General features: G+C 48.5%; 1 protein-coding gene across 1 annotated transcript in view; it reads left to right on the top strand.

Moving 5' to 3' along the window:
- The window catches only part of Tg (thyroglobulin), a 175,396-nt gene that overhangs the window by 142,315 nt on the left and 9,595 nt on the right, over positions 1-23,486 (top strand). Inside the window, exons 42-44 of the mRNA XM_050145305.1 lie at positions 11,239-11,403; positions 12,465-12,632; positions 20,591-20,772. Of these exons, the coding sequence (XP_050001262.1) occupies positions 11,239-11,403; positions 12,465-12,632; positions 20,591-20,772 (515 nt within the window). The remainder of the gene's footprint in view (positions 1-11,238; positions 11,404-12,464; positions 12,633-20,590; positions 20,773-23,486) is intronic.

Raw genomic sequence — 23,486 nt, 5'->3', positions numbered from 1 at the left:
CAATTGCACAGTTGCAGGACTGCTCTAAAGAAGACATGGTGGGCACCGGGACAGTGTCCACAGGTGGTGGTAGTTAGGGACAAGGTGTGTGTGTGTGTGTGTGTGTGTGTGTGTGTGTGTGTGTCAGAAGGGTGGTCATTGAGTCATTATTTCAGGGGTCAGAAGCCTCAGAAGAAGCTAGGGTGAAGGGTTTACACTGAAGAAACTACTGCTGTGACCTTGGGAACCTGGAGCACATGAGTGGCAGAGGGAGATAGGTACTGGATAGAGTGCACCCAGTCCTGACCTCAGATCCTGTAGGGTCAAGGTCTGTGGGAGAGCAGAGGTCCTGCGGAGGGAAACCATGGTGATTTGCCTCAAGGGGCTCTCCTTCTGCTCTGACAGAGCCCTGGGTACGCTTATGTGGTTCATCTTCCACCCTCTACCTCAGAAGTGTGCCCACCACCTTCCTCTGATCCACAAAGGTGGCCTGAGCATAAGAACCCTGTCATTTTTTCAGGCATATGTTTTGAGATTCATTCATTCATTCACCAGCCTTGGGTATCACTTGGGTTTTGCCAGGCACTGTGCATACTCAGTACTGTGTGCCAGTATAATGAGGTTCTGTCCTCAAGGAGCACCTGGGAAAATGTTCCCTCCAGTTGCCCAGGCCCAGCACAGAATGGATCACATCCTGATGCTGAACACTGGGTGGAACAGGATTGCAAACGTCTACGTCCACTCAGAGCCGACTCCACTGAGATGACCTGGAAGGATCTGCCCATCCTTGACCTTGAGTTTATAACTTAAACTAGCCAAGGGAACCAGCTAAAAACTACAGACTAAAAGCAGAAGTAGGGAGGGGGCCTGGAGAAGAATGCGGAAGAGTCCTGGGGCCAGCTCTGCAAGGCACTGAGGTTTAGCAGGATGAGACCGGATTTCATCCTTACAGTGGGGTTTTCATTCAAGGACATCAATGCATGGAATCGGCACAAAAGCTAAAGATAGGAGGTAGCCTTCCAGGGGACTCAAGCTAAGTGTGTGCTCAGCCAGGCTGAACTGTACTGGCAATTGACAGCAACCTCTCAAGAGGTCACAACTTAGGGTCCCCAAAGGCACTCAGGACCATCTGTGTCACATTTCCACAGGGCTTCGCAAATTAATTAGCTATCAGTGCCCAGATAAACAGCCACAGGGAGACACCAAACTGTCAGCCATGAGTGAGCCAAGGATCACTCCATGAAGTGGGACAGTGTGGTCTACCCTTGCTAAGTTGACAAGATGCCTTGTTGGGAATCATTTGCAAGAGTCCCCAGCTTGAGCTGGCAGCCTCCCAACTAGAGCAACTCGAAGCTCGTTTCTCCAGCTTTAGTTCTCCTGGAGGTTTCTGGCTCAGGAAAAGATATGCTGTAAGGCAATTTGATGTTCCATGTCAAGAGTATAGGATTATCAGCAGGTCCCAAGTCTGGGGAGTTTAGGTTTTGTTTCCCTTCTTCCCACATAAACATTGAAAATAATGGATGTTGGGGAAGTCTACCTCAGGAGCCGGTAAGTAACACTTAAATAGAAAGAATCAGGTACCAGTGACCTAGGTTTCGCAGTTCAAAAGCACTTGATGCCTTTCCTGCTTCTGTGGACACCCTGCCTCCTGCAGGTGTATATCATCCTCCTGGGTGACTCGGAGCTCACCTGATCCCTGTAGATCTCAGAGCTCCTCCACCCAGAGGCAAAAGCTCCCTCTTGGATGCACCTGGGAGTTGATTTTGCAACGTAGGAGTCAATATCTAGAGATGGAGTCCAGATAGCTAAGGGCTGGACCGTACGACCTTATGCAGATTTCCAAGTCTCTCATAGAGCCTAATACCTAATACTTCTAGCTCATGAAGAAATATACATAAATGTTCTAATGTGGCATTAAATCATCAAGGCTCCCTTCTTTGTGGACTCTTGGAAAGACTAAAGTGGATCTGATACATGGGCACCGAAGGCCATGAATCAGTGTGGCCCTGTACCTGCCCTGAAGAGGTGACCCACAAGTATCCACTGAATGAATAAAGAAAGGAGACTGTGTCTAGGGAACGAGACCATTTGCATTATTTCACCTTACTCTGCCCTTCCCATGTAGGGTCAGACAGGCTGCATCCTGCTTTGGCTTAGAGTTAGAGAAGCGATCTGCAGGGAGATCTGAATTCACCCAATGCAGCGGAACCTGAATGTATCAGGCTTTGTCTCAGCAGGAAGTTTCCTGGGACTACAGCTCCTCAGCAAAAGTAAAAAAGCAGAAGCCCCGCCGCATGGCCCCCTCTGCTCAGGAGAGCTGCACAAGAACCCTGACTCATTAGAGCCCCGTTCTTCCGTCCTTGCTCAATGAAAACCTGCTAATATGGCTCCAGAGCCTGTGTGCTTCTCAGCCCTGTAAAGGTAATTTACTGACTTCTAGATGTGCTACCTCGCAAGCCGCCATTTTTCTTAGATCCAACTCAGACACTTATCTGTTGAAATACTTGTGATAGAGCTTCTGTGGGCTAGCACAGGGCAGAGCTATGGGGAGACAAGGCTGCCACTTGCTCCATCTTCTTAGGGTTAACCTTGAGTGGAACAGGGGACAGAATAGGCTGGCATGGTGCGGTCTCTGGTGCACAGGGACCTCAGAGGAAGCATCTAGAAAGGCTTTGGTGACTAATGTTGACCAAAGTCTGGTGTTCAGGGGATCATAAAAAAAAAAATGTGAGAATTCAGTCCAGCTAGATTTTGACAGGCTCATAGAATGTGTTTTTGTACCTCTTTCTCAATTCCTTTTTCTTGTGGGATGACTTCAGTTTTGTCTTGTCTGGAGTTGATGATGATGTCAGTACTGGCCACTGAGAGTCGTCTTGCTTCTTTCACTCATTCTCTGTCCCTGTCAAATCTACTAGGCTGATGAGTAAGCCCCTCTCTGTCCTCTTCTTTTCATGCTGTTCCTGTTCTTATTGTCCTGGGCTCTTTGGGACTACTCATCAGGGTCTCGCGGACGATGCCATGTGGCATTAGGCAGGATGCAGGATGGCAGGCATGGTGGTGTCTGTCTGCAGCTCAGCAATGTCCGAGGGTATAGAGTAGATTGTCTAGCATAATCTATCCCTGTCCAAGGTCAAATGGTTTGCTGACTTGTTTGCTACTATTAACAGAGGATAACCAGACCCCAGTAGCGGTGTCCTCCTAGCTCCCCACTTTTCTCCAGCATCTCCTTACCATTTGACTAGTCACTTCCTCACTTTTGATCATGCACCCATAGTCAAAACCCGAGAGTGATCTCTTAAGATATTCATAGTTAGTCATAAACTGTTTCCATAGGTAACTCAGCTAATATGTACGTGGAAACTGAAAAGAGTGACATTTCTTAAAAGGTGTTGATACTTATATGCTCTGGAACTTTCATCCAGGGCTTCAGTGGTTATCTTTGGGTATCCCATTCAAGAGAGAAGGACTCCAGGGAGGAAATAGACTGTTTCTAAACAGGAGTCTTGAAAATGTTTTTTTGAAATCTTACATTTCACTCATCCTGGTGTCTTCAGGGAAAGCCCCGAGATCCTTTGAGCTCTGCTGAAGAACAAAGCTGTTACAACGTCTTCCCATAAAAGGGCATTGGGGTGGGGGAGTGCTGAGGGTTGCTAGACCCCCACAGAAGACATTTTTCAAGGGTGCCTCGTAAGACCAGTCACCATCTCTGCAGGCCTGGGACAGGTGCTTGCAATCAGTATGGTACAGCATCTGTACCCTATGTGGCCAGAGTGAGCAGATACGCTTGGGGAGGGGAAGAGGTGGGAGATTGAGGAAGCAAGTTAAAAAAAAAAAAAAGAAAGAAAGAAAAAGGAAAAGCTTTTCTTTTTTTTGAGATCCCCCAGATCTCAAAAGACCTTGAGGCCTTAATCATATTCTGCTGATTCGGATTCCCTGGGGCATCTTTGTGCCGAAGCTACTGGAATTAGCCCCATAATAGAGCAGCTCCAAGCAGCAGCAAAGACCTGTACTGGGATCTGGAAACAGCTGGCTGCCCGCCTGGTGATAAAGCCTTGTCACCTCTCTGCCACATCACCTCATCTCATGAACAGCCACCCCAAAGTAACTGGCCAGCTACCTCTGGGTGTTCTGAACAGCACAAAAGGAGCATGAGCTCTCTTTTCGGTGGCTTTCATTGAAATCCCAGCTCATGCTACCCCACGATGCCTTCCCAGGCCTGCATGTTCCACTTACTTCCTCATGACAAGATTTTATTGGCAGAGGAAGAACAAGTACAAGATTGGCGTTGGTGTCATTTAAGTCACTGCCGCCCGGTTAGAGCCGACTCTGTAAAATCACCAGGCAGGGTCAGCTCAGCAAGCAGTGATTCGCTGATTGCACCAGCAGTGGGAGGCTGTGGAAATAGCCTCAGCTGAGGTGAAACTCCAACCCTAAAGGCCTCTGGTCCACTAGAGCAGTAATTCTAGTTTAGACTTCCTAATGCTGTGACCTTTTAATACAGTTTCTCATGCTGTGGTGACCCCCAATGATAAAATTATTTCCATTGCTACTTCTTAACTGTAATTTTGCTACTGTTATGAACTGTGAGATAAATATCTGTGTCTTCCCTATGGTCTTAGGTGACCCCTGTGAAAGGGTCATTCAACCCCAAAGGGGTTTGTAACACACAAGTTAAGAACCACTGGGATAGAGTCTGTTCTGCCATTTTAAAATTCTAGTTTCAGTATCAATAAGTTTAGTAAAGATTTATGTGGAGAGTGTTTAAAGGGTTATACCATTTTGTCATATCTGTGATTTAATTTGAATTCACAAGGGCTCTCTAAAATATTGCTTAGAGTATCTGAAAACATTGGTACTCTTTACTGGAAACTTGCTACACATAAACTCTTTCATGCTGCTTCAAAAAATTCCTCCTAACAAATATATAAGGAAAGTATTTTCTCACCCATAATTTAAATCCAAGAAAGTCTCAGCCCAGGGACTTTAAATAGCTTTCCTAAGGTTGTGTAGCTGATCAGTGAGTGCTGGACTTGAGTTTGGGCTGATGACCTGATACTCCACGCCTCAGTGCCTCTCCTGTGACATTGCTACATATCCACTTGACAGATGAGGAAACTATTACCCAAGGAAAGAAGCTAAGTGCTGTTGTGAGCAGAATTTTGCAAGAGTCCCCAACCTGAAATCCCATTTTCCAACTAGTCTTCCTATGTCTCTTCAAAATAACAATAATTTGCACTTGCATTCATCTGATAGGGTTGAAGGACATGATAGGAAATAGAGTCCAAACATGGAGCTGCAGAAGTATGCGTGCTCTTCTTGTAGAAGTACATCAGAACTGGGGCAAGAGACTCCAGGAGGACCCAGGGTAGCATTTGAAGTAAGGATCTGTTTGAGTAGAGAGCTCAGAGGCTGTCAGTGTCCTCATCCTTGTCGCGGTTGGGCTCGAACCATGAGATGAGGAAGTGGGCTCTGCCAGGAAAGTGCCAAACCCATCTGTCTAAAAAGACTATGAAGGCAGCAGGGCTCAAACATGCACGGGAACCACAGGTTGCAATTCAGTGGGTCAAAAGACAGTTGGCTTTCGAGAATGAAGACGCAGACTCCACCTCGGCTATCATGAAGGCGACATTTTTCAAGTGTGCCTAAGTCTGGAAAGTCAGTCATCTTTAACTACTGTACCCTTAAGTGGTTTCTGACAGTCAGACGGTGATGGAGCTAATTAAACATGACACATGAGACAGGTAGCAAAAGGTGTTTGTCCCAGACTAGTCCTGTCTGCTTCCAATGTGAGGTTTGCTGTTGGAGCCCATCCTCTCACCCAGACCCTTCTCCTCGGGGACTTGTGTTCCATCTCACCTGTTTCCCTGTGAAGCGTCCTGCAGGGACCTTAGCCATACTGTTTACTTGTTGATTTGCTTGTGTGGCAAGTGTTAGTGACTGCTGTCCCCTTGGCCAGGATCAATCAAACTAGCATGGAATCAGTTCTTAAATGTGACCTAAATGCTTTTCTAATTGCATCCACAATAATAATTCATGGAGACAGTGACACTGTTCTTGAAAATGTAAGGAGCTGGTGTAGCTCCACAACTGACTCATTATGAGTGGATATAGGGTTTGGAGAACTGGCAAGGTTGAAATATCCTTGTAATCCAGGGAGGGGCACAGGTAATAGGGGTGAAAAGTTGGAACAGACTGTCTATGAATCTCACCTGGATTCTGCCATCTACTGGGGCAGTGTATTATCATGGAAAATCACATTGGAATCAGAACCCTTGGATCTCAACCTCTTCTACTGTGTACCAGCAAGCTGTCAAACCTCTTTGACACTCTACCTATGTCTACAGAAATGCTAGGATGAAGTGGGGGCACACATAGAAAAGCATCAAAGTAAGTAGTGTGTGTTCCACTTCTAAGCCCACTCTAGCATACTGAGAATCGGCTTTATAGTTGGTAGGTCTGTATGTGCAGAATGCAGAGAGGTTGTGAACATCAGCCAGGATACTTGTTGTGTACCTGTGGGCAATGTGTGTAGCTGAGGTCTTCCCAGTCTGCAGATGTGACACCTCATTTTCAGAACCCTGTGTGAAACTCAACTCCATCAGGTACTCCCAACCCCCATGGGAGAAGAAAGAGCACATACCACCCTGTTCTCTGGTCACCCTTGTAAGCCTCTTCCTTATTGACTGCCACCAGCCAGCCACTTATGAGTGGAGAATGAAACTTCGTGATATGATGTGTTGCACTAGGCTGGGGCTGTTCTCAGTAGAGCGTGGGGGAAACTAAAAGCTTTATAATTTGGGCTGTCATTACCAGCCTCAAGAGCTCATATACCTCACCTCCTCATCCAGGACTATGGTCTCTTCATCTGTAAAATGGGGAGTGGGGGATGGGAAGGTTGCTAATAGGTAGAGGGTTGTTGTGGAGATCACCAGATAAAATCATAAATAAATTAAGAGCCCCAGCTCTTAAGAGAGCGCATGTGAAGACTGAATGCCTTTCACTTTCCCTGTAAGTGCGGGCACGTGTGCAAACCCATGGACACATACACATCAGTCACCTACAAATTCTACCTACAAAAAGCACCCCTTGGCTGTGACTTGCACTTAACTCCTGTTAGGAGAGCCAAAGTAGACCCCTCCCATCCAGAAGGCCAAGGATACTAAGCAAGAGCAAGCCACACCTTGGCTCTTCTCACCCCGGTTCTATAGTTTCTGCTAACTAAAACCAAGAGCCAGCAATTTCAATGAAGAAGAAAAGAGAAGTGAGCTGTGAGCCCATAGGGTGTAGTTTCAAGATGAAAGTCATATTATCTGTTGTCATCACTCATGTTAGGATTGCTACAGACTTCGGAAAACTCACAGGCTCGGGGATCAAGCAAAGAGATGACTTGGGGCTAAGGGCATGCAAGAGAACGTTGGCACAGAATTGGATGGCAGCCATTTTAAAAGTCTATTTGCTGAAGTTTCCAGGTCTGTCTCTAGGTTCTCCTTGTCTCTCAGAAGCATGCTCTGATGCCAATGCCCATGGAACTCAGTGGCATCTTGGATGCATTTCCAGAAAAGGAAGGGTACAGAGCAGGGAACCTGCACTCTGGCTCTACTCTCCATCCAGAATGTCTGGATCACAGCCTGGGCTGGGCTCCTGCCTCAGCTGTTCCCACCTCAGCTGTTCCTAACTCCTCCAACAAAGAAGAGGTCAAGCTACACCCTCTCCTTTGCCCTAGTTCACTTCTGCCCTCCATGTCTATAGGAAAATGGTGATGAACTTATGGCTCTAGCCAATGATGGAAAAATCACCTCCCTACTCTGCCCTCGGTGGTCCACACTCTGGAGGCACTCCTAATCAATCAGTCATTGCTCAAAGGCCTGCTTAATGTGTGCTCAAACTACTTCGGCCTGACCATGGACAAATGTCGGCAGTGATATTCCTAAATACTTAACAATAATCTGTCCAAAAGCCCCCATGAACTTCCTGTAGTTGTAGAAGCATGCCCTGTACCCTAGGGTTCACATCCTCAAGGTGATGCCTCTCACCTAGCTGTGACTGTCTCCTGACCTTACTTCTCAGTGTCTTCTATGCAGATTCCTCTCCTCGTCCTCGAAAGCCCAACTGTATCCCCATCCTTCTGTGTGTTGGATCCCACCTGTAATATATAGAGAGCTATTTACAGGGATGCTAGGATCTAGAGACCACAGCTGTGTTGTCTTCAACGTTCCCAACCTACGTTCCATCCTTCCCACTCCCCCAGGGACCTGGAGTGCCCCCTTACACTCATTTTTTCCCATCAAAATCGGTCCTCTCAAGTCCTGCCTCTCCTCTGTAGACAACAGGTGCCCCACACCAGCTTCTTGGAGTTCTCAATGCAAAAGAATTCTAGGCTTTCTTTCTGATTGCAATCACAGAGGTCTTGTCTTGAGGTCACTCTGATGTGTAGACTGCTAAGCACAGTCCGTACTTTGAACAACTATGGATCTGACCACTTCTTGGGGACTTAAGGCATAAGACTCTACATGAAAATCTCAGACAGAGTCAAAATATACTTAGGCTGATTCCTCTTAAGTAGCAGAGTGGTTGAATTCACTGTAGTCCATAACTCAATGGGAGCTGGGGGTGAGGGTACTCCTCAGGGTGTTGCAGTGCAGTGGGGCTGTGGAGTTGTATATCTGCTTCCTCCCAGCAGGAACAACACATGGGAAGAGACACCACCAATGGTTAATACCATTCCCAACGCTAACTAGTATTCCCTGTCACTGAGAGCTGATTACTGGTGTGGGATGTCTTGTATCTTCTTTGGAACTGTTGATCCCCTTCCATAAGAAGACAGGGGAACTTACAAACCAGCAGGCAACACTGAAACCAAAACCTCAGTCTGTCTGTTTCTATAGGCAGGGTCTTTCTAGTGGGTGTTGTTGGCCCCACCTTCTCGCGGAGATAGGCAGGGACCAACGGCCACAGATAACCTACTAATGCATGGCCGGTAGAGTGTGGAACGCTGGGTGGCTGCCTAGGATGGACTTCGTGTCTGTCCCTTCCCAGCTGTGAGACAGAGGGTGCACAGCTTCACTTCTGCCCGCTGCCTGGCACCTCTAGAATCAGGATTCGTGGGTTGTTCTGAAGATGGAACAAAGCTAGCCACTGCTCGCCTCTTGCATTTGTCGTCTGTCCCTGAGCTGAGCCCGCCATAGCCCATGCAAGCCTGGGTGCTCACTGTTGAGGAGGTGGCTGTAGGTTTCCCACCTTCTCCTTCCCTGGGGACTTCCTACCTCACAGTGAGGATACGGGAGCACTGGAGAGTGGTGGAGAACTGAGGAGCGTGGGGACTCTAGAAAGAAAGTAGAGCAGGCCTCGCGGGGACTCCTTTCCTGCATTCCTGCACAAGAACATTGACCCTTAAGGCAGAGCCATCGGGGGTATACCTGGGGTAGCAAGACTGTCACAGAAAATAAAATTGTGCCTTTGTTGCTTTATCTGCTAATGACTTCTTCAAGGAAGGCCTACAGGGAGTCCTCGTGGGGCACACACTAAAGTCACAATTTCAGGATGACTCAATCAGAGTGACAGAGTTGGAGTTCCCGCCTGCTCCCTTTCCCTCTAAGCTCAGGCTTACTTTTCCCAAGCTCTGCTCAGCAGGGACCACCACTTCTGAGTCCTAACAAATGCCCCCCCAATGAGGGCAGCTTGTTTAACTGCTGATTTTCCACCAAGAACATGGTTTCCTTCAGAAAGATTGATTACAACAGAAAGAGAGAGGAAAGTTTTCTAAGCTATCTCACAGTGGCAGCGAAGCCCACGCCTTTACCCACTTCCTCCCCATATCAAGAACCCCAGCTATTTATAGCTGGCAAAGGAAAAAAAAAAGAAATAAAACTGAAAACATCAGAGGCCACCCTGAAATCCTGATGCCTTCAGGCATTCCCATAGGCAAAGCTGGGTCCACTTGGCATTACCTCCCATCCCCACGCTTTGCAGCACAGAATGCGGGGCTGCAGCGGGAACCACTTCTGGTGGTAGTGCCATTCTGTTACAAGAATATATCAAGGAGTTTCTCAGAAAAGCTGACCACTCACTTAGTGTTACAAAAATAAATTGAGGGTGTAAGACTCACACTCAAAATAAGTTGCCCAATGTGGTTCATTGCCAAGATCACTGCCCACCTGGTACTGGCTGGCTGCGTGTTTGATCTGTACTGCTGTTGATTCTCATGATGAGCCTGGTAAATTCTCTCTTGTTTATAGATGCTGATGCTCAGAGGATCTGGTCTGCACATCTTGCAGGAGGTAGCAGCAGGCAGAGTTTAGTGTGTAAAGCACAGAACCCCCTTCTGCTGTCTCACACTATCTCGGGTCTGCAGCCCAGGTTCTCTGACTTTATCTGTACAGTTCAGAGATGTTGGGAAGGGCTCTGGTCATCAGTCTATGTATAGCTACTGGGTTTACAGTCCTCCTCCTGCTCATCCTGTGGACTTTCTTGTCCCTTCTATGAGTTCCTCACTGCTGGCCTGGCCTCAGGCTCTGGTCACAGGTCCCGCCAAGACCTAACAACTAGACATTGATATGGAATAGGCATAGCACTCTCCCATCAAGAGCCTCCAGGTATGTGTGAGAGTCTGCCTCGCAGTGACTGAGCACTTGACCACTGTGCTCAGGTTCCCGATGTGCCTCTTATTAGCAGTGGGATTCTCAGAGAAGCTAAAAAATTGAGTTAGGAAAATAATCCAAAGGGTGCAGGACTCACACTAGGGAGCCTGCAGATGTTCATTGCCAAGATCACTGAGACTAGGCTCTCTTGTCTGGTTGTATATCTGACCAGGCACCCACTTTTCTATACCTCTGATATCTCTTCTGTTACGTGAAATGATGGTGTCTTCTGGACGGGGGGAGGGGAAGGATCTATTTTCATATTCAGCTATATCATAGAGTCGGGAAACCTTGCTGCTTATGGAGCTCCCTGGGGGTAGAAGTGGATGCAGTTGTAGCTTTCAGCATTCTTTTACCAGAAGCCCTTCCGGTCCCTGTTCAGAACCGTCATCCTTTGCCTCTGTATACGTCTTCGGCTGCACAGTGAGCCTGGAGATGAACTTATCTGATATCCTCACTAAACAGATAAGGAAACCAAATTTTTCACACAGCGTGCTACTACATGCTGGTCAGCCCTGACACCCAGACATGTTATGTTATGTCTCCAAGGCTGAGGGTCCCCAGCCTAACTAGCAGCCAACGCCATGCAGACTGTCAGCCTAACCTCGATTTTTTCCTCCAGGGAGGTTCCGCACTGTCCCCAGCTGCAGTCATCAGCCCAGACAGGGCCCAACAGCAAGCTGTGGCCTTGGCAAAGGAGGTTGGATGCCCTACCTCATCGGTCCAAGAAGTGGTGTCCTGCCTCCGCCAGAAACCTGCCAACATCCTCAATGATGCTCAGACCAAGGTGGGCACTGGTGTGCATGCAAGGTGGGGAGGGACAATCTCTTGTTTTTACAAAGGGAAGACCAAGGCCTAACAAGAAGGTGCAATGATCCTTGCCACCCAAGTTACGCGTCCAGTGGATGACCAACTAAAGATGAATTTGTCTCCTGAGTCCCAGTCCATGTAGGAGCTGCAGGCTGTGATGGAACACACAAGGCTACTGATGGGACACAGGCTTCTCTTTCATTTGGATGTTTTATGTACAGAATTGGAACTATGATGGACACTCAGAGTTGAGAGATGAAATGCAATAGCACTTGAGAAGGAGAAAACCCCATGCTAGGACCAAACAAAAACAATGTCAGGTCACAGCCCCTTGGACAGATAGCTGGGCCTCCCTTTCTACCTGGAAAGACCTTGTTCTCAGCCTGGGTCTCTGGCTGCCATTGGTAAAGGAGACATGATCAGGCTTGGTCCTCATATCCTCAGAAGTGTGAGTTTGGCCCCTGACGCTTGAACCAAGTCTTGTCCTCAGCCTCACCTATGTGGGCTTATGCTGGCTAGCGTCATTCATCAGAGCCATTGACTTTTCTTTAAGGCCTTCCCCTTATTTCTGTTCATCCTGAAAACATCTAGTTACTTCATCAGACTGTGAGGGTCTCCAGGAGACCAAACATTGCTGAGGGGAGATTTGCTGCCCAGCCACTGGCATTGCCACAGGCTGTCCTTCTTGCCTGTTGTCACATTGGTTTTACCCTTGCTTTCTATGAGAGCTCCCTGGATTTAGAGCATGAGCATTTGTGATTAAGATCCCATTAAGCAAAGCAATCTAATAGTTATGTAATGGACAGCCACTTTGAGACACTGTGAGGCAGAATTATGGGGCTCTGAAGGTAGAGAAAGACACGGTTCCATCTTTCAGAGTTCCCTTCACAGAGGTCTTTTTGTCCCTGTCCCTGTTCAGAGCCAGTAGCTCTTTGCTACAATAGTCAGCTTCGGCTGCACAGCCAAGACTGGGATTGCCCCTTTTTAAAAAGGAAAGTAAGATGCAGGCAAGTAATGGCCTTCTTCCTCACCCTGCAGCTGCTGGCTGTTAGTGGCCCTTTCCACTACTGGGGCCCTGTTGTTGACGGCCAGTACCTACGTGAAGTTCCAGCCAGAACGCTGAGGAGGCCTCTGCCAGTGAAGGTGGATCTACTCATAGGGGGTTCTCAGGACGATGGAATTATCAACAGGGCAAAGGCTGTGAAGGTAGGTGAAGGGGGGCGTGGTGAGGCCTCTGTACCCTTCTGGTAGGTCAAGAGCGTCTGACTGACTTTACATCTCTGGCTAGCAGAGGACTGTTAGTCAACTCTGCAGAAGCCTGGAGGTAATCATGGCAGAAGCTGGCCTCAGAACTAAGAATTTACCAAAGGTGGCTAATATTGATATGCCCATAAATGGCAGCTGGGGATCAATCACTGTGAAGAGCTTAGAGTAGAAGCTGACCTGGGTGTTCCCAGCCTCGGGAGACCTCATCGTGAGCAAAAGCACTGCTCTCTCACAATGTGTGTACAAGGACGTTTATCACAGTGTTAATTATTGTAGCAAAAAAAAAATTGGGAAGAAATCCAGATGTCCCTTGACAGGGAAATGGTTGGCTAAATTAAGATACACTCTCACTTCTAAATATTATGCAGCTGTTAAAAACACAAGCCTGATCTCTCTGCTGGCTTGAGGAATGCCTCTGATGGATGGCAAAGGGGGAAACAAAGATGTAGAGAGACATAAAGTTGAGTTAGCACTCTTGTTTAAGAAGCAAGTATATGCATGTATATAAATGTACATAGTTGTGTATTTCTGCATGAAAGGATCATGGTGTGAACAGACAAAAGCAAGCAATTAACATTGGCTGCCACAGGAAGGGTGAAACAGAATAGCTTAATCTCCGTCGCTGCCTTCTCCACATAATGAGTTCCATAGATTATAACCCTTTCCTTACAATCTCACATACAATGCTTCCTTGTGAGAGAGGACACGTGGTCTTTGGGCAGGAGACCCCATCCTCATGCTGCTGGATCTGGAAATGTGTGCTGGACACTCGTCCCATCTCTCTGTCATGAAAGAGAGGAAGGCTACTTTCAGAGTCTCAGCTTAGGGCTCATCTAAGACAGGGAGCATGGGGTGGGGTGAGGGCCACCCTGGCAGGTACTTCCTACACTACCTCCAAGCAATACCCCCCCCAACTAGTGATGGAATCAGCCAGGCTTCCTGCTAGTCTATTTGGACTGTGATGGGTCAGAGCACAGCCCAGTTTCACCATTCTTGATGATGCTTGTCAACCATAAGAAGCTGCTAGGCTGTGTGGCTGTCTCAGGCTTGCCCTTGCTAGCCCTGTCTCAGTGATGTTTGGGGAACTTCCTGTCACTGCTGACAGACTACAGGGCCAGAATCCTTCCTCGATGCTGCATTTTGATTCAGGGCAAAGTTCCCTTTGTTCAGTCACAAAGGAACACAGTGACATAGGGCAGGAGGCTCACCACTAAGCCAGCACTGCTGGGGAGGTATGGCCTTGGAGGTGACCAGAGCAGGGAAGTCAGTGTGCATGTCTGTGCTTTTCCAGTTCCACCCCACAGGGAGCTAGGCCTTGGTACACTGCCCATTGGTCACCCAGTTCCTTCTACCTGAGTTCTTGCGTCTGATGAGCACACCCAGGCTCTGCCTGTCTAGAGGATGGGGATGGCAGAAGCAGTGGTTGATGGGAAGCCAGAGTTCAGCTCTCTGCGTCTCGGACCCTGTTGAGTAGGAAGTGTACACCTCCAGCCCAGCTGTCCCCCCCAACCCCTGCTTGACCCCAGACTGCTGCCAGAGACAAGAGACTGCTAAACATCTCAATTTAGATGCCCTCATCTTTAGCTTACAGTGGTCCCCACTCAAATTCACATCCCCAACACTATCATCCCTGCTCTCAGGCTTAGCAACAGTAGATTCACCTTACCTTCTCTCAGTCTACAAGCCAAGCCCTTCTCTGGCAGTCAGAGCTGTATCCCAACAGCGGCCCCAGAAACTTGTCTGATGGGATCTAAATTTATTCCTTGCTATGCCCTCCCTGGTCACCTTGCATGACCAGAGCAGTTCCATGTCTTCAGTTTTCCTTAGTTAATGCTGAGGGGTGTGATATATATGCTGTCCCCTCTCCTAGAATGTCCTCAGGCTTCACGGGCCTCATTTCATCTGGGGTCGCTTCTGAGACCCTAAACCCAGGAAATCACTGCATCACGCAGGTTGCACGGCATGAGTATCTAACACTAGCACCTGTTGGCTGTGCCCCTGAGCGCAGACCAGCCATTTACACTGTGCCAGATGCAGGGCCAGTTAGGGTGGTCCTCACTACCAATTGTATCCTGCTCTCTAAGAGGAAATGATCAGATCGGAACATAGAGAATCAACACGACACGCGTCTGGGAATGACTCTATGCATGCTGTGTAGAGAAGTGGGCATCATGTCCCTGAAGGTAAGAAGGAGCTAGGGTGGGGTCCATTGCCCATAGTGGCATTGCCAGCTTGGTGACAAATGAGCAAAGACTGACCAGGACCCCTCCCTTAGCATTCTGCCAGCAGAACAGGGGCAAAGTCCTGGATGTCTTTTGTCTGTAGTTGGAAGCATGTACATTCCCCCAGAACCAGAGACTTAGTTTCCCTATCTGTAAACTGGGAGACAATTAACACAGATCCTCCTGAATATTCCCAGAGAACTCAAACCTACTCCAATGTCTAGAAAATAGTTGGACCTGACAAAACTATAGATATTTTTATGCTGAATTCGTTAATAGAATAGTTAATGACACTGGTCCTGAAAAGAAATACAAAAGACTTACAGCCACTGAACCATCTGCCCTCAGGTCAGTTTTCCAAATCACAGCAAAAGTAAACATACATACTAAAACTGGCACACACACACACACACACACACACACACACACTTTGTCCTCATAGCAACCTACATAAATGCCAGCTGGAGCCCAGCCCACAAACACACACAGCCCAGGGAGGGATAGGTGCCTCCTAGCCCTCATTCAGCCCCTCAGACTAGCCGTTCCTTTAGAAGAGACTACCAAATGCACTCAGACCAAAGAGGGTGGGTGGGTAGGGTTTCATCAAATCCCAAATTCCCTCACCCTTGCCACCCAGGCCACCAGGGGCCCCCTAATGAGTCCTCATAACATTCAGAGACGAGACATACCTGCAGAGCATGGGGGTTGCATAGATGCCTGAAAAGGTGGGAAGCCTCCGTTTGCTCAAAACGATCTTATTTCCGAAGTCGAAGCATTCTATTGAAATTCTTCATTGGTCTCTGAGATGGGAAATTATCTCCCCCCCCCTTCCTCCTTCTCCTCCTGACTGCTGAAGTTGACAGTCTGTCTGCATTAACCAAGACTACATTTGCATTAGCAGAAGCAGACTTGTTCCAAGATGCACGGTGCCGCTTCCCCTCCGAGCATCTCCAAGGAAGGCAAGAAAAATCCAAAGCTTAGTGTAGCCGACGTGCCCTGGGCTTGGCTGGGAGTTGGCCTCATTCAGGAGCAGGTGCAGTGGGGCCTGTGAAGGGGGGGGGGCTGTCTGAGAGTTGGAAAGCTGCACCTGGCAGCCAAGTCGCTGGCATGAGCCCCAGTGCAGCGGTATCGAATCCTTGGTGGCAGCTCATAGTAAGAGGCGGATGCAGGAATCCTCCGTGTGTGTGTGTGTGTGTGTGTGTGTGTGTGTGTGCATGAGAGAGAGAGAGAGAGAGAGAGAGAGAGAGAGAGAGAGAGAGAGAGAGAGAGAGAGAGATATTTCTTGGAAAGATGTGCCACCACCCCAAATCCTCTTACTAGGTTTGGACCTAGACAGACACAGGATGTGAATTAGAATAATGGGTCATGATTCCTGGTTTTGACCATGTGGTTTAGACAAGTTGTTTAGCCCGTCGGAGCTGTGGCTATTGTAGCTTCCAAGTAGCACAGCAAGCCCTGTCTGCTTTCTGCATATCTAAGAATGGAGACAGCTCTCTACAGAGAGGGACTCTGTGGGGTTCCAGCTCCAGAATGCCCTACCTAAGAATCCGTGACCCTTCCATTCCTACTTGAGTCTCAGACCCTCAAAGCCTGACACCCCATATCTTCCCATCTAATGCTTTGGAGGCTCTCCCTAAAGGTAAAGACATGTGGACTTAACCCCCAAATATACAATATTTTATGACTGTTAATATAAAGATGAGTGCTAAACAAGCTAGAATTGTTCTATCGTCATCACAGTCCTATTTCCTCTTATAACTTGGAAAGAAGCTAATAGGAAAATATTTTGTGTGTATCTCAACATGTGGTAGACACTTGGCACTGATGCTGCCCCATCGGATAGAAGGCCAGCTATTGCTCTTAGCTCTCTAGTAAGATAAGTAGTGATCAACGGTTCACAAATGACTTACGCACGCACTTCCAGGGTTTCATTAAAGACTCTGTGTCCTGAGGTCTTCTGGGGTTTGGGAGAAAGTTCTGAGCACACAGATAGAGCCTGTGCCTTGCAGAGCTCACAGAACTAAGAATCAATGACACATAAGCACTAAGGGTTTTGGGTGTTGAGAGGAGCCCTGGAGGAAACAGAGCCAGAGAGCTGCAAAGGAGACCGTAGAAAGGGAAATAAATACACTTTAGGGGTGGTCAGGGACAGCCTATCAGATGTGTCCCTCGGATTGAGACCTGCGTGGGAGAAGGAGACAGCCATGGAACATCTGAGGGCAGATGGAGATATCGGAGCCAGAATGGGAATGGCTGTCTGCCAGACCCAGGAAGATTATGTCCTACGAACCTGAGGAACAGGAGAGGGGGCCGAGGAAGAAGCGATCTGGGGAGAGCAGTGATGTGCCATCCCCGTGGATATTTAAGCAGTAAACAATGGTGTTGAGAGAACCCTTTCAAAATAAAAACACAAGCATTCTCGTGGCCAGCCACGACCCTGGTGATGGTTGGGTAGTGGGGAAGGTAGAGACCGGACTGTGGTGCTGTAAACATGCAAAGGGCTCCTCGTCCTTTCAGGAGGACCTAGAGAGAGGGCCTGGTTTGAGTGGGCTCAGAGGATGGTTCTGGTCTACCTCGCTAGAATGAAAGCCCGACAGGAAGAAGGTGGCCCTGGGTAAGCAAGAGTGTGGACAGAGGAAATGAATGGGACATGCGTTAGCTGTGCATGACTGGCAGCCTCCAGGAGGTGGGGGACATCTGAATAGAAGGCCTGCGGCTCCCTAATTTGATCCTGGGTGTCTCAGCAAGAGGCCTCATCTTTACACCAGTGAGGGAGAGCCACTGCCTTTAGTGTACACAGTAGTCCCCGGCATGGCTGGTAGAACACAAGGGTCCTGGTACTTGGACATCTCTGTCCCGCCCCTCATGCTAGGAAGTGGAGGTGAGCTATGCCTTCCAAGTGTCCAGCAATCCCATGGTGACTGCACATCCCCCGGGATCCCGGAACTGAGTCTTCTCACCATCATTTCTACATCAGCACAGGGGCCTTGCAAAACATCTAGAGACAGGAAATAGACACAGGTGTTCCCCTGCCCCCTGCTCATCAGTGTCGTTGCTGAGGGCTGGGAGCTGGGCCAATGGACCAGGGAATTTGACATCTACGATAGTTCAGCCATCAATACTTGCACAGCCCTTCAAAGATCCACAGCATCCACCTAAAGAAATGAAGTTTTGAATGAAAGCAAAAGCGGGGCCTTGTTCTGTGAAGTCAGACCCACAGGGCTCTCTTCATCCTGTAATAAAGTGGTTTAGGGCCTCTAGGTTTTCTGTAGTTTTCTCATTGATGCCAGTGAAACTGATAGTTAAAAAGATTCGCCTTTTACTAAGTGACCTAGGCCAGAGTTTGTACAGGGTTTTTCAGACTGCTATTCTGAACTCTAAAGACAACGCCGCACACAGCCTTGACTTTAGTTAACTCCAGACTGCGCATGAGGAACATGAGGACTGAAGAGGCTGTAGTCCACAAGCCTCTTCACACCACCAGGGAATGCAGAGGACTGGGAACCAAGCTGGGTGCTGTCTCCAAGCAGGTCCTTCTGAGGGGGCCCCTTAGCTGCTCTTGACCTACAGTACAAACGGCATAATGGGATACTACAGGTGACTGCCTTGTGCTCCAGTCCTCTCAGAAGCCACCCAGGGCTGGACCTCTACGGTTCAATGATACTGGGATCAGAAGAGATAAAATTATCCTTCCGAGACCTTTCAAAGGCAGCTTGAGACTCAGACCCCCTCACTGATACCCAACTCAGTGTTCTTGTCACTATGCTGGGCTGGGGTCTGGGTCAAATTCCTTCCATGTTGTATGATCCTGTGTTTGCAGTGTAACTCTGGGTCATGATTAAGTTAGAGCTGAGGAAGGACTGGGTGCCCCCATGATAAGGCCTGGGCTAAATACCAGAAGGGGTACAGGTTCCACTGGTCTGAGATTGTAGCTGGAAATAGGGTAGTGCCATACCCAGAACCAGGGCTCTTGGAAGACTTCGGTGAAGCAGTCAGGAAATACTTAATACCAAGCTGTAAGTGGCAGGAGGTATGTGACAGCTTTAGTAGCTATTTTGTTATGAGCAATTCCAGAAAATCATCCAATTCAGTTTCCCCCATGCCGTTGGAAACTTATGAAATCAGTATGATAGACAACAGATGGGTCGGTGAAAAACCAATATTATTACCCTAGAGTAAATGTACAGTAGCTCCCAGATTCTAATGAAAAGAGTGAAGTGGGTGCGTGGTATTCATGGGGAGCTTTTGAGGGTGTCTGTAAGAGAACGTAGATATGTGGGTGAGGATGGAGTATGTTTGTGTGCTCTTACACAAACCTCTTCTTATTGTGACCTTGGTCTCTGGTCACATCCAGTGGTATTTGGAAGCTGTCTTTGCCTGGGATGCTCATGTACTCACAACAGTGCTTGGCAGATAGTGATGAATTTCAGATTTCTTTCTAAAACATCTATCAAGATGAAAGAAACATGGCCCTTTTGCATGCTATTCCCTGTGGTCCTCTTCACTGCCTCCTGAGGCTAGTGTTATGCACCTGGGACATGTCTTCCATCAGTCATCCCTCAGGTGGGTAGGCTAGGTTCCTGTCCTACAGGTGGAACATGCTCCTTAGCTCGCCAACATGTGGCTCCTTGTGTCCTGATCCTGGATCGATCCCTGTGCTTAGAGGAGTTTATAGAGCAGTGTAAACACACCAGGGCCTGTCAGCATAAATGGGCTCGTGGTATGCAGAAACTCCTGGAAACACGTAAACATATACGCATCCTGAGCCTGTCTGGGGATCAGGCATCTTGGCCTCACTCCCAGACCTGCATCAAGGAAAGACCTGTATCTTCTGCCCTCCATCTCCTGAAAGGAGAAAACTGAAGCCAGGAGGTAGGAGCTGAGTGCTCTCCACCCCACAGTATAGTCAGCTGCCAGAAAAGAGCAGGGCAGGGTGGCTGAGAGAGGCAAGAGTGACTGCTGCCCCTGAGCAGTTAGGCAGCCCCTCAGCACAGCAGGGCAGCTTCTTTGTCTGTCTCTCTTAAAGCAGGCCTGGCCCCAGCCTCATCCGTGTACCCTTGCCCATGCTAAGCCTACTCTGTGAGGCTCTGGACATCCACTTACATGCCCCTGTCTCTGCCCACTGGGATGTAGCCTAATAGACAGGGGAGCAGGATCTTATGGCCCCAGACACTTCCCAGGCAATGGAGAATTGGTTCAGGGGAAGAGTGTGTTCTTAAGGTAACACTATCTGATCATATCCTGAACTACTAGGGCAGTATATGGGATGGAACGAAATGTCTCACAAAAGGCCACAGCTAGGCACATGCCAGTTAAACCTAGCCAGATAAATCCAGAAAGAGGCAGCATGTGGTCCAGTGTCAGACAGCAGTCAGGACTGAGACGGACTAAGTGGGAAAGTGGGGCTGGCTTCTTCACATTCTTCTTTTAAAAACCCTAGGGGAAGACACTCACATTTTTCAATGGGCAAAGGAAAGCACAGGTGGGGAAGAGCCACTTGTTTAAGGTCACACGGTAAAAAGCAGGTGGAGCTGGAACAAGTACAAGAGCTTAATGCTGTGCTTCTCTGAGAGAAAATTCTAGAACAATGTTTGAAGGACACAAAGTATACCTTTCGGGATATGATTGGGAAAATCCGTATCTTTCTCTTTCCTTCCTCTATCCCATTTTTCAAAGCAATTTGAAGAGAGACAAGGCCGAACCAACAGCAAAACAGCCTTTTACCAGGCACTGCAGAACTCGTTAGGTGGGGAGGACTCGGATGCCCGCATCCTCGCAGCCGCCGTATGGTATTACTCCCTGGAGCATTCCACAGATGACTACGCCTCCTTCTCACGGGCACTAGAGAATGCCACCCGGTAAGCCAGGCCCACCAGGCAAGTTGGAACCACTCAATATTCTAGTTCTTGCAGGATGTAATTCCTCTGCCTACTGTGGATGAGGGTTCGGAGGCTTCTCCAATCTCGACAAAAGTACAGAGTACCTAGGTCATCATTGAAGCTCAGGGTGTCCTCAGTACCATGAGGTAGCTCTCCCTGATGGGCCCTCAGACCACTTGGGAAGGAGACATGATAAGGCCCAAGGGTGCAGATATGTGCTTAGCTCCACACTCAACTCCACATGTAACCAGCACGTGGGAATGGAGACCTACTAGAAAGTTTCCATCTCTTACCCAAGTAGGATGAGCCCAGGGTTGCCAAGCCCACGTGAGTCCTTTCCTTGAGATGCTGTTGCCCCCTGTTGATACAGTCCCCTCATCCCCACTCTTTATTCAGGCTCCTTTCGTGAGAAGCATGTCTTGTCCCAACCCCAAGGAAACTGAAGACTGCCCCCAGCCTCTGCTGCCCCTAGCGTCCCTCTGTCACCGCACTGTATAGGAGGGGCTGCACCTTTAATCCACTGGAGCCAAGCACAACGTTCTTGTTTAATTCATGTTCATGTGCATTTGCAGGCACATGTGTGAGTGAAGGTCTACATATGCATATGTGTGTATGTTATATATGTATGTATGCATGCATGCATGCAGCATGTGGAAGGCCAGAGGACAACACTGAGTGTCCTCCTCAGAACGCCACCCACCTCCTTTGAGACAGAGTCTCTCCCTAGTCTAGAGCTCCCAACTTAGGCCAGATGAGCAAGTAGGTGAACTAGAACTGCATTTAGAGTAAGAATCAAGGGACAAACAGACTGTAGCCCTTTTCCTTCAGAGGCCCTGGGCATGTGGCCCCCAGCTCTCAAGTGATCTTGAAGGTTGTGTGGAAGGCATGGTGGTTTGTATTCTGATTTCCCCAACAAGGGAAAGCTGGGCCCAGTGGGACCAGTGTCGCACACCAGTTCCTCTTCCTCCAGAAGGAGCCTTTGCTCTATGTTCTGGGGCCAGGGCCAGGGTCAAAGCTCCATCTCAATGCTCTCCATCTGGGAGGCCGTGGCTCTACTTGGACAGTCTGCAGAAATAGGATGGTGGGACATCTACTTGGAGCCTAGAAAGCCTTTATATGCCTCTTGGTGAAGAGCGCCACTCTAAACCAAGAACCTATCGCTGACTTTGAAGCTGGACCTAGACAGATCATAAGAGCCCACAGACACACAGTTCCTTACTCTGGGTGACTTCAAAATGGACTTGGGGCTACCCTGGATTTCACTAACAGATGAGCTTAGGCAAACTCAGGGTCTTACTTCAAAGTTGTTATCTGGCCTTAAAGGTAACTTATTTCGCCAGGCGGTGGTGGCACACGCCTTTAATCCCAGCACTTGGGAGGCAGAGGCAGGCGGATCTCTGTGAGTTCGAGACCAGCCTGGTCTACAAGAGCTAGTTCCAGGACAGGCTCCAAAACCACAGAGAAACCCTGTCTCAAAAAAAAAAAAAACTTATTTCCAGGATAAAAGCTGAGATCCAGTAATACTCAACTAGAAAGCTACAGCCCTCACAGCTCAGGCCCTCATTTCCTCCTGGACAACTCAGGCTACAACCCCCCTCAGCCTGTCTGTCTCCAGTCTCCCAGAAGTATCCCTCCCTGGGGTGGCAAGCATGAGCCTTTTTCTTGATGTTTCAGTCCCATCCTGTGCTGTTCACAGGCGACACCCAGCTGCCCATATCCACCCTCTGTGAGAGACACCTTCTCTAGTCCTACATTGGAGCTCCCCCAAAAGATGTCAGCTTTACCAACGATCACCAAACATTATCAACTCCATGACCAGGAAGAGGGTGACAGCCCACTGGTTAGACAGAATTCCAGGGTGTCCTCAATCTCCAGCATCAGAAAGTCTCTGCAAGACAGGGTCCTGGGCCAAACTTCTCAGCTGGGAGACCAAAGAGGCCCAAGAACTACTGGGCCTCACCTTACCAACAGAGCAGTGGGGATGCAAAGCCCTGGAGCTAAGGTCAACACAATCTGTCTGATTCCTGCATTTGACCAGCTCTTGAGGCATGGGGCCTGCTTGTCCACACATATGGAGCTCACTACTACAAGCAGAGCTTCTTAAGTTGGTTCCCATCACTTGGTTAAGGAATCCACATGAATCTCCATCGTCTCACCAGGCTTTGTACCACCTGCCTCTTACCATTGGGCTTAATGGGGCTTTGCTTGGCACTTTTGTGAGTAGAAGCCTGGAGAAACTTTCTAATTCCTGTGAAAACAACCAAAACCGTCTCCAGGCATCGCTGAAAGTTGCCTAGGGTTTGAGGTTTGGCAAATTCAGTCCTAGCTGAAAGCCCTAAGATCAAGGGTATTTTGTTCATGAAGTGTGTTTGAGAACTCTGCCTTCTGTTCAGAGGTACACACACCTATTTATGTTGCTCACATCCACTGGGCTTCCTAGTATGTTTTGCTGGCAAATCTTTAAGCACTATCAATGTTCAGAAAAGAGGTTCAGACCTACAGGAGGCCTCTTGACTTGGGAGACCCATCACCATGGACACATTTCAAACCGCAGCCCCGTAAACCAAGCTGTACATCTACCAGCGTGGCCACCGGGGAACCGGAAGGCACCTCTGCAGGGCTGGGCAGAAAACCTTTGTGGAGATGGGCCTGGTGGGTGGGGCTTGCCTATGGGACTTAGTCACTTACCTGGT

The sequence above is a fragment of the Alexandromys fortis genome, unplaced genomic scaffold (genome assembly GCF_014885135.2).
Source record: "Alexandromys fortis isolate MF-2015 unplaced genomic scaffold, M_Fortis_MF-2015_v1.1 scaffold_2_1_26212458, whole genome shotgun sequence".
NCBI lineage: Eukaryota > Metazoa > Chordata > Mammalia > Rodentia > Cricetidae > Alexandromys > Alexandromys fortis.
This window is presented reverse-complemented; position numbering and strand designations above follow the sequence as displayed.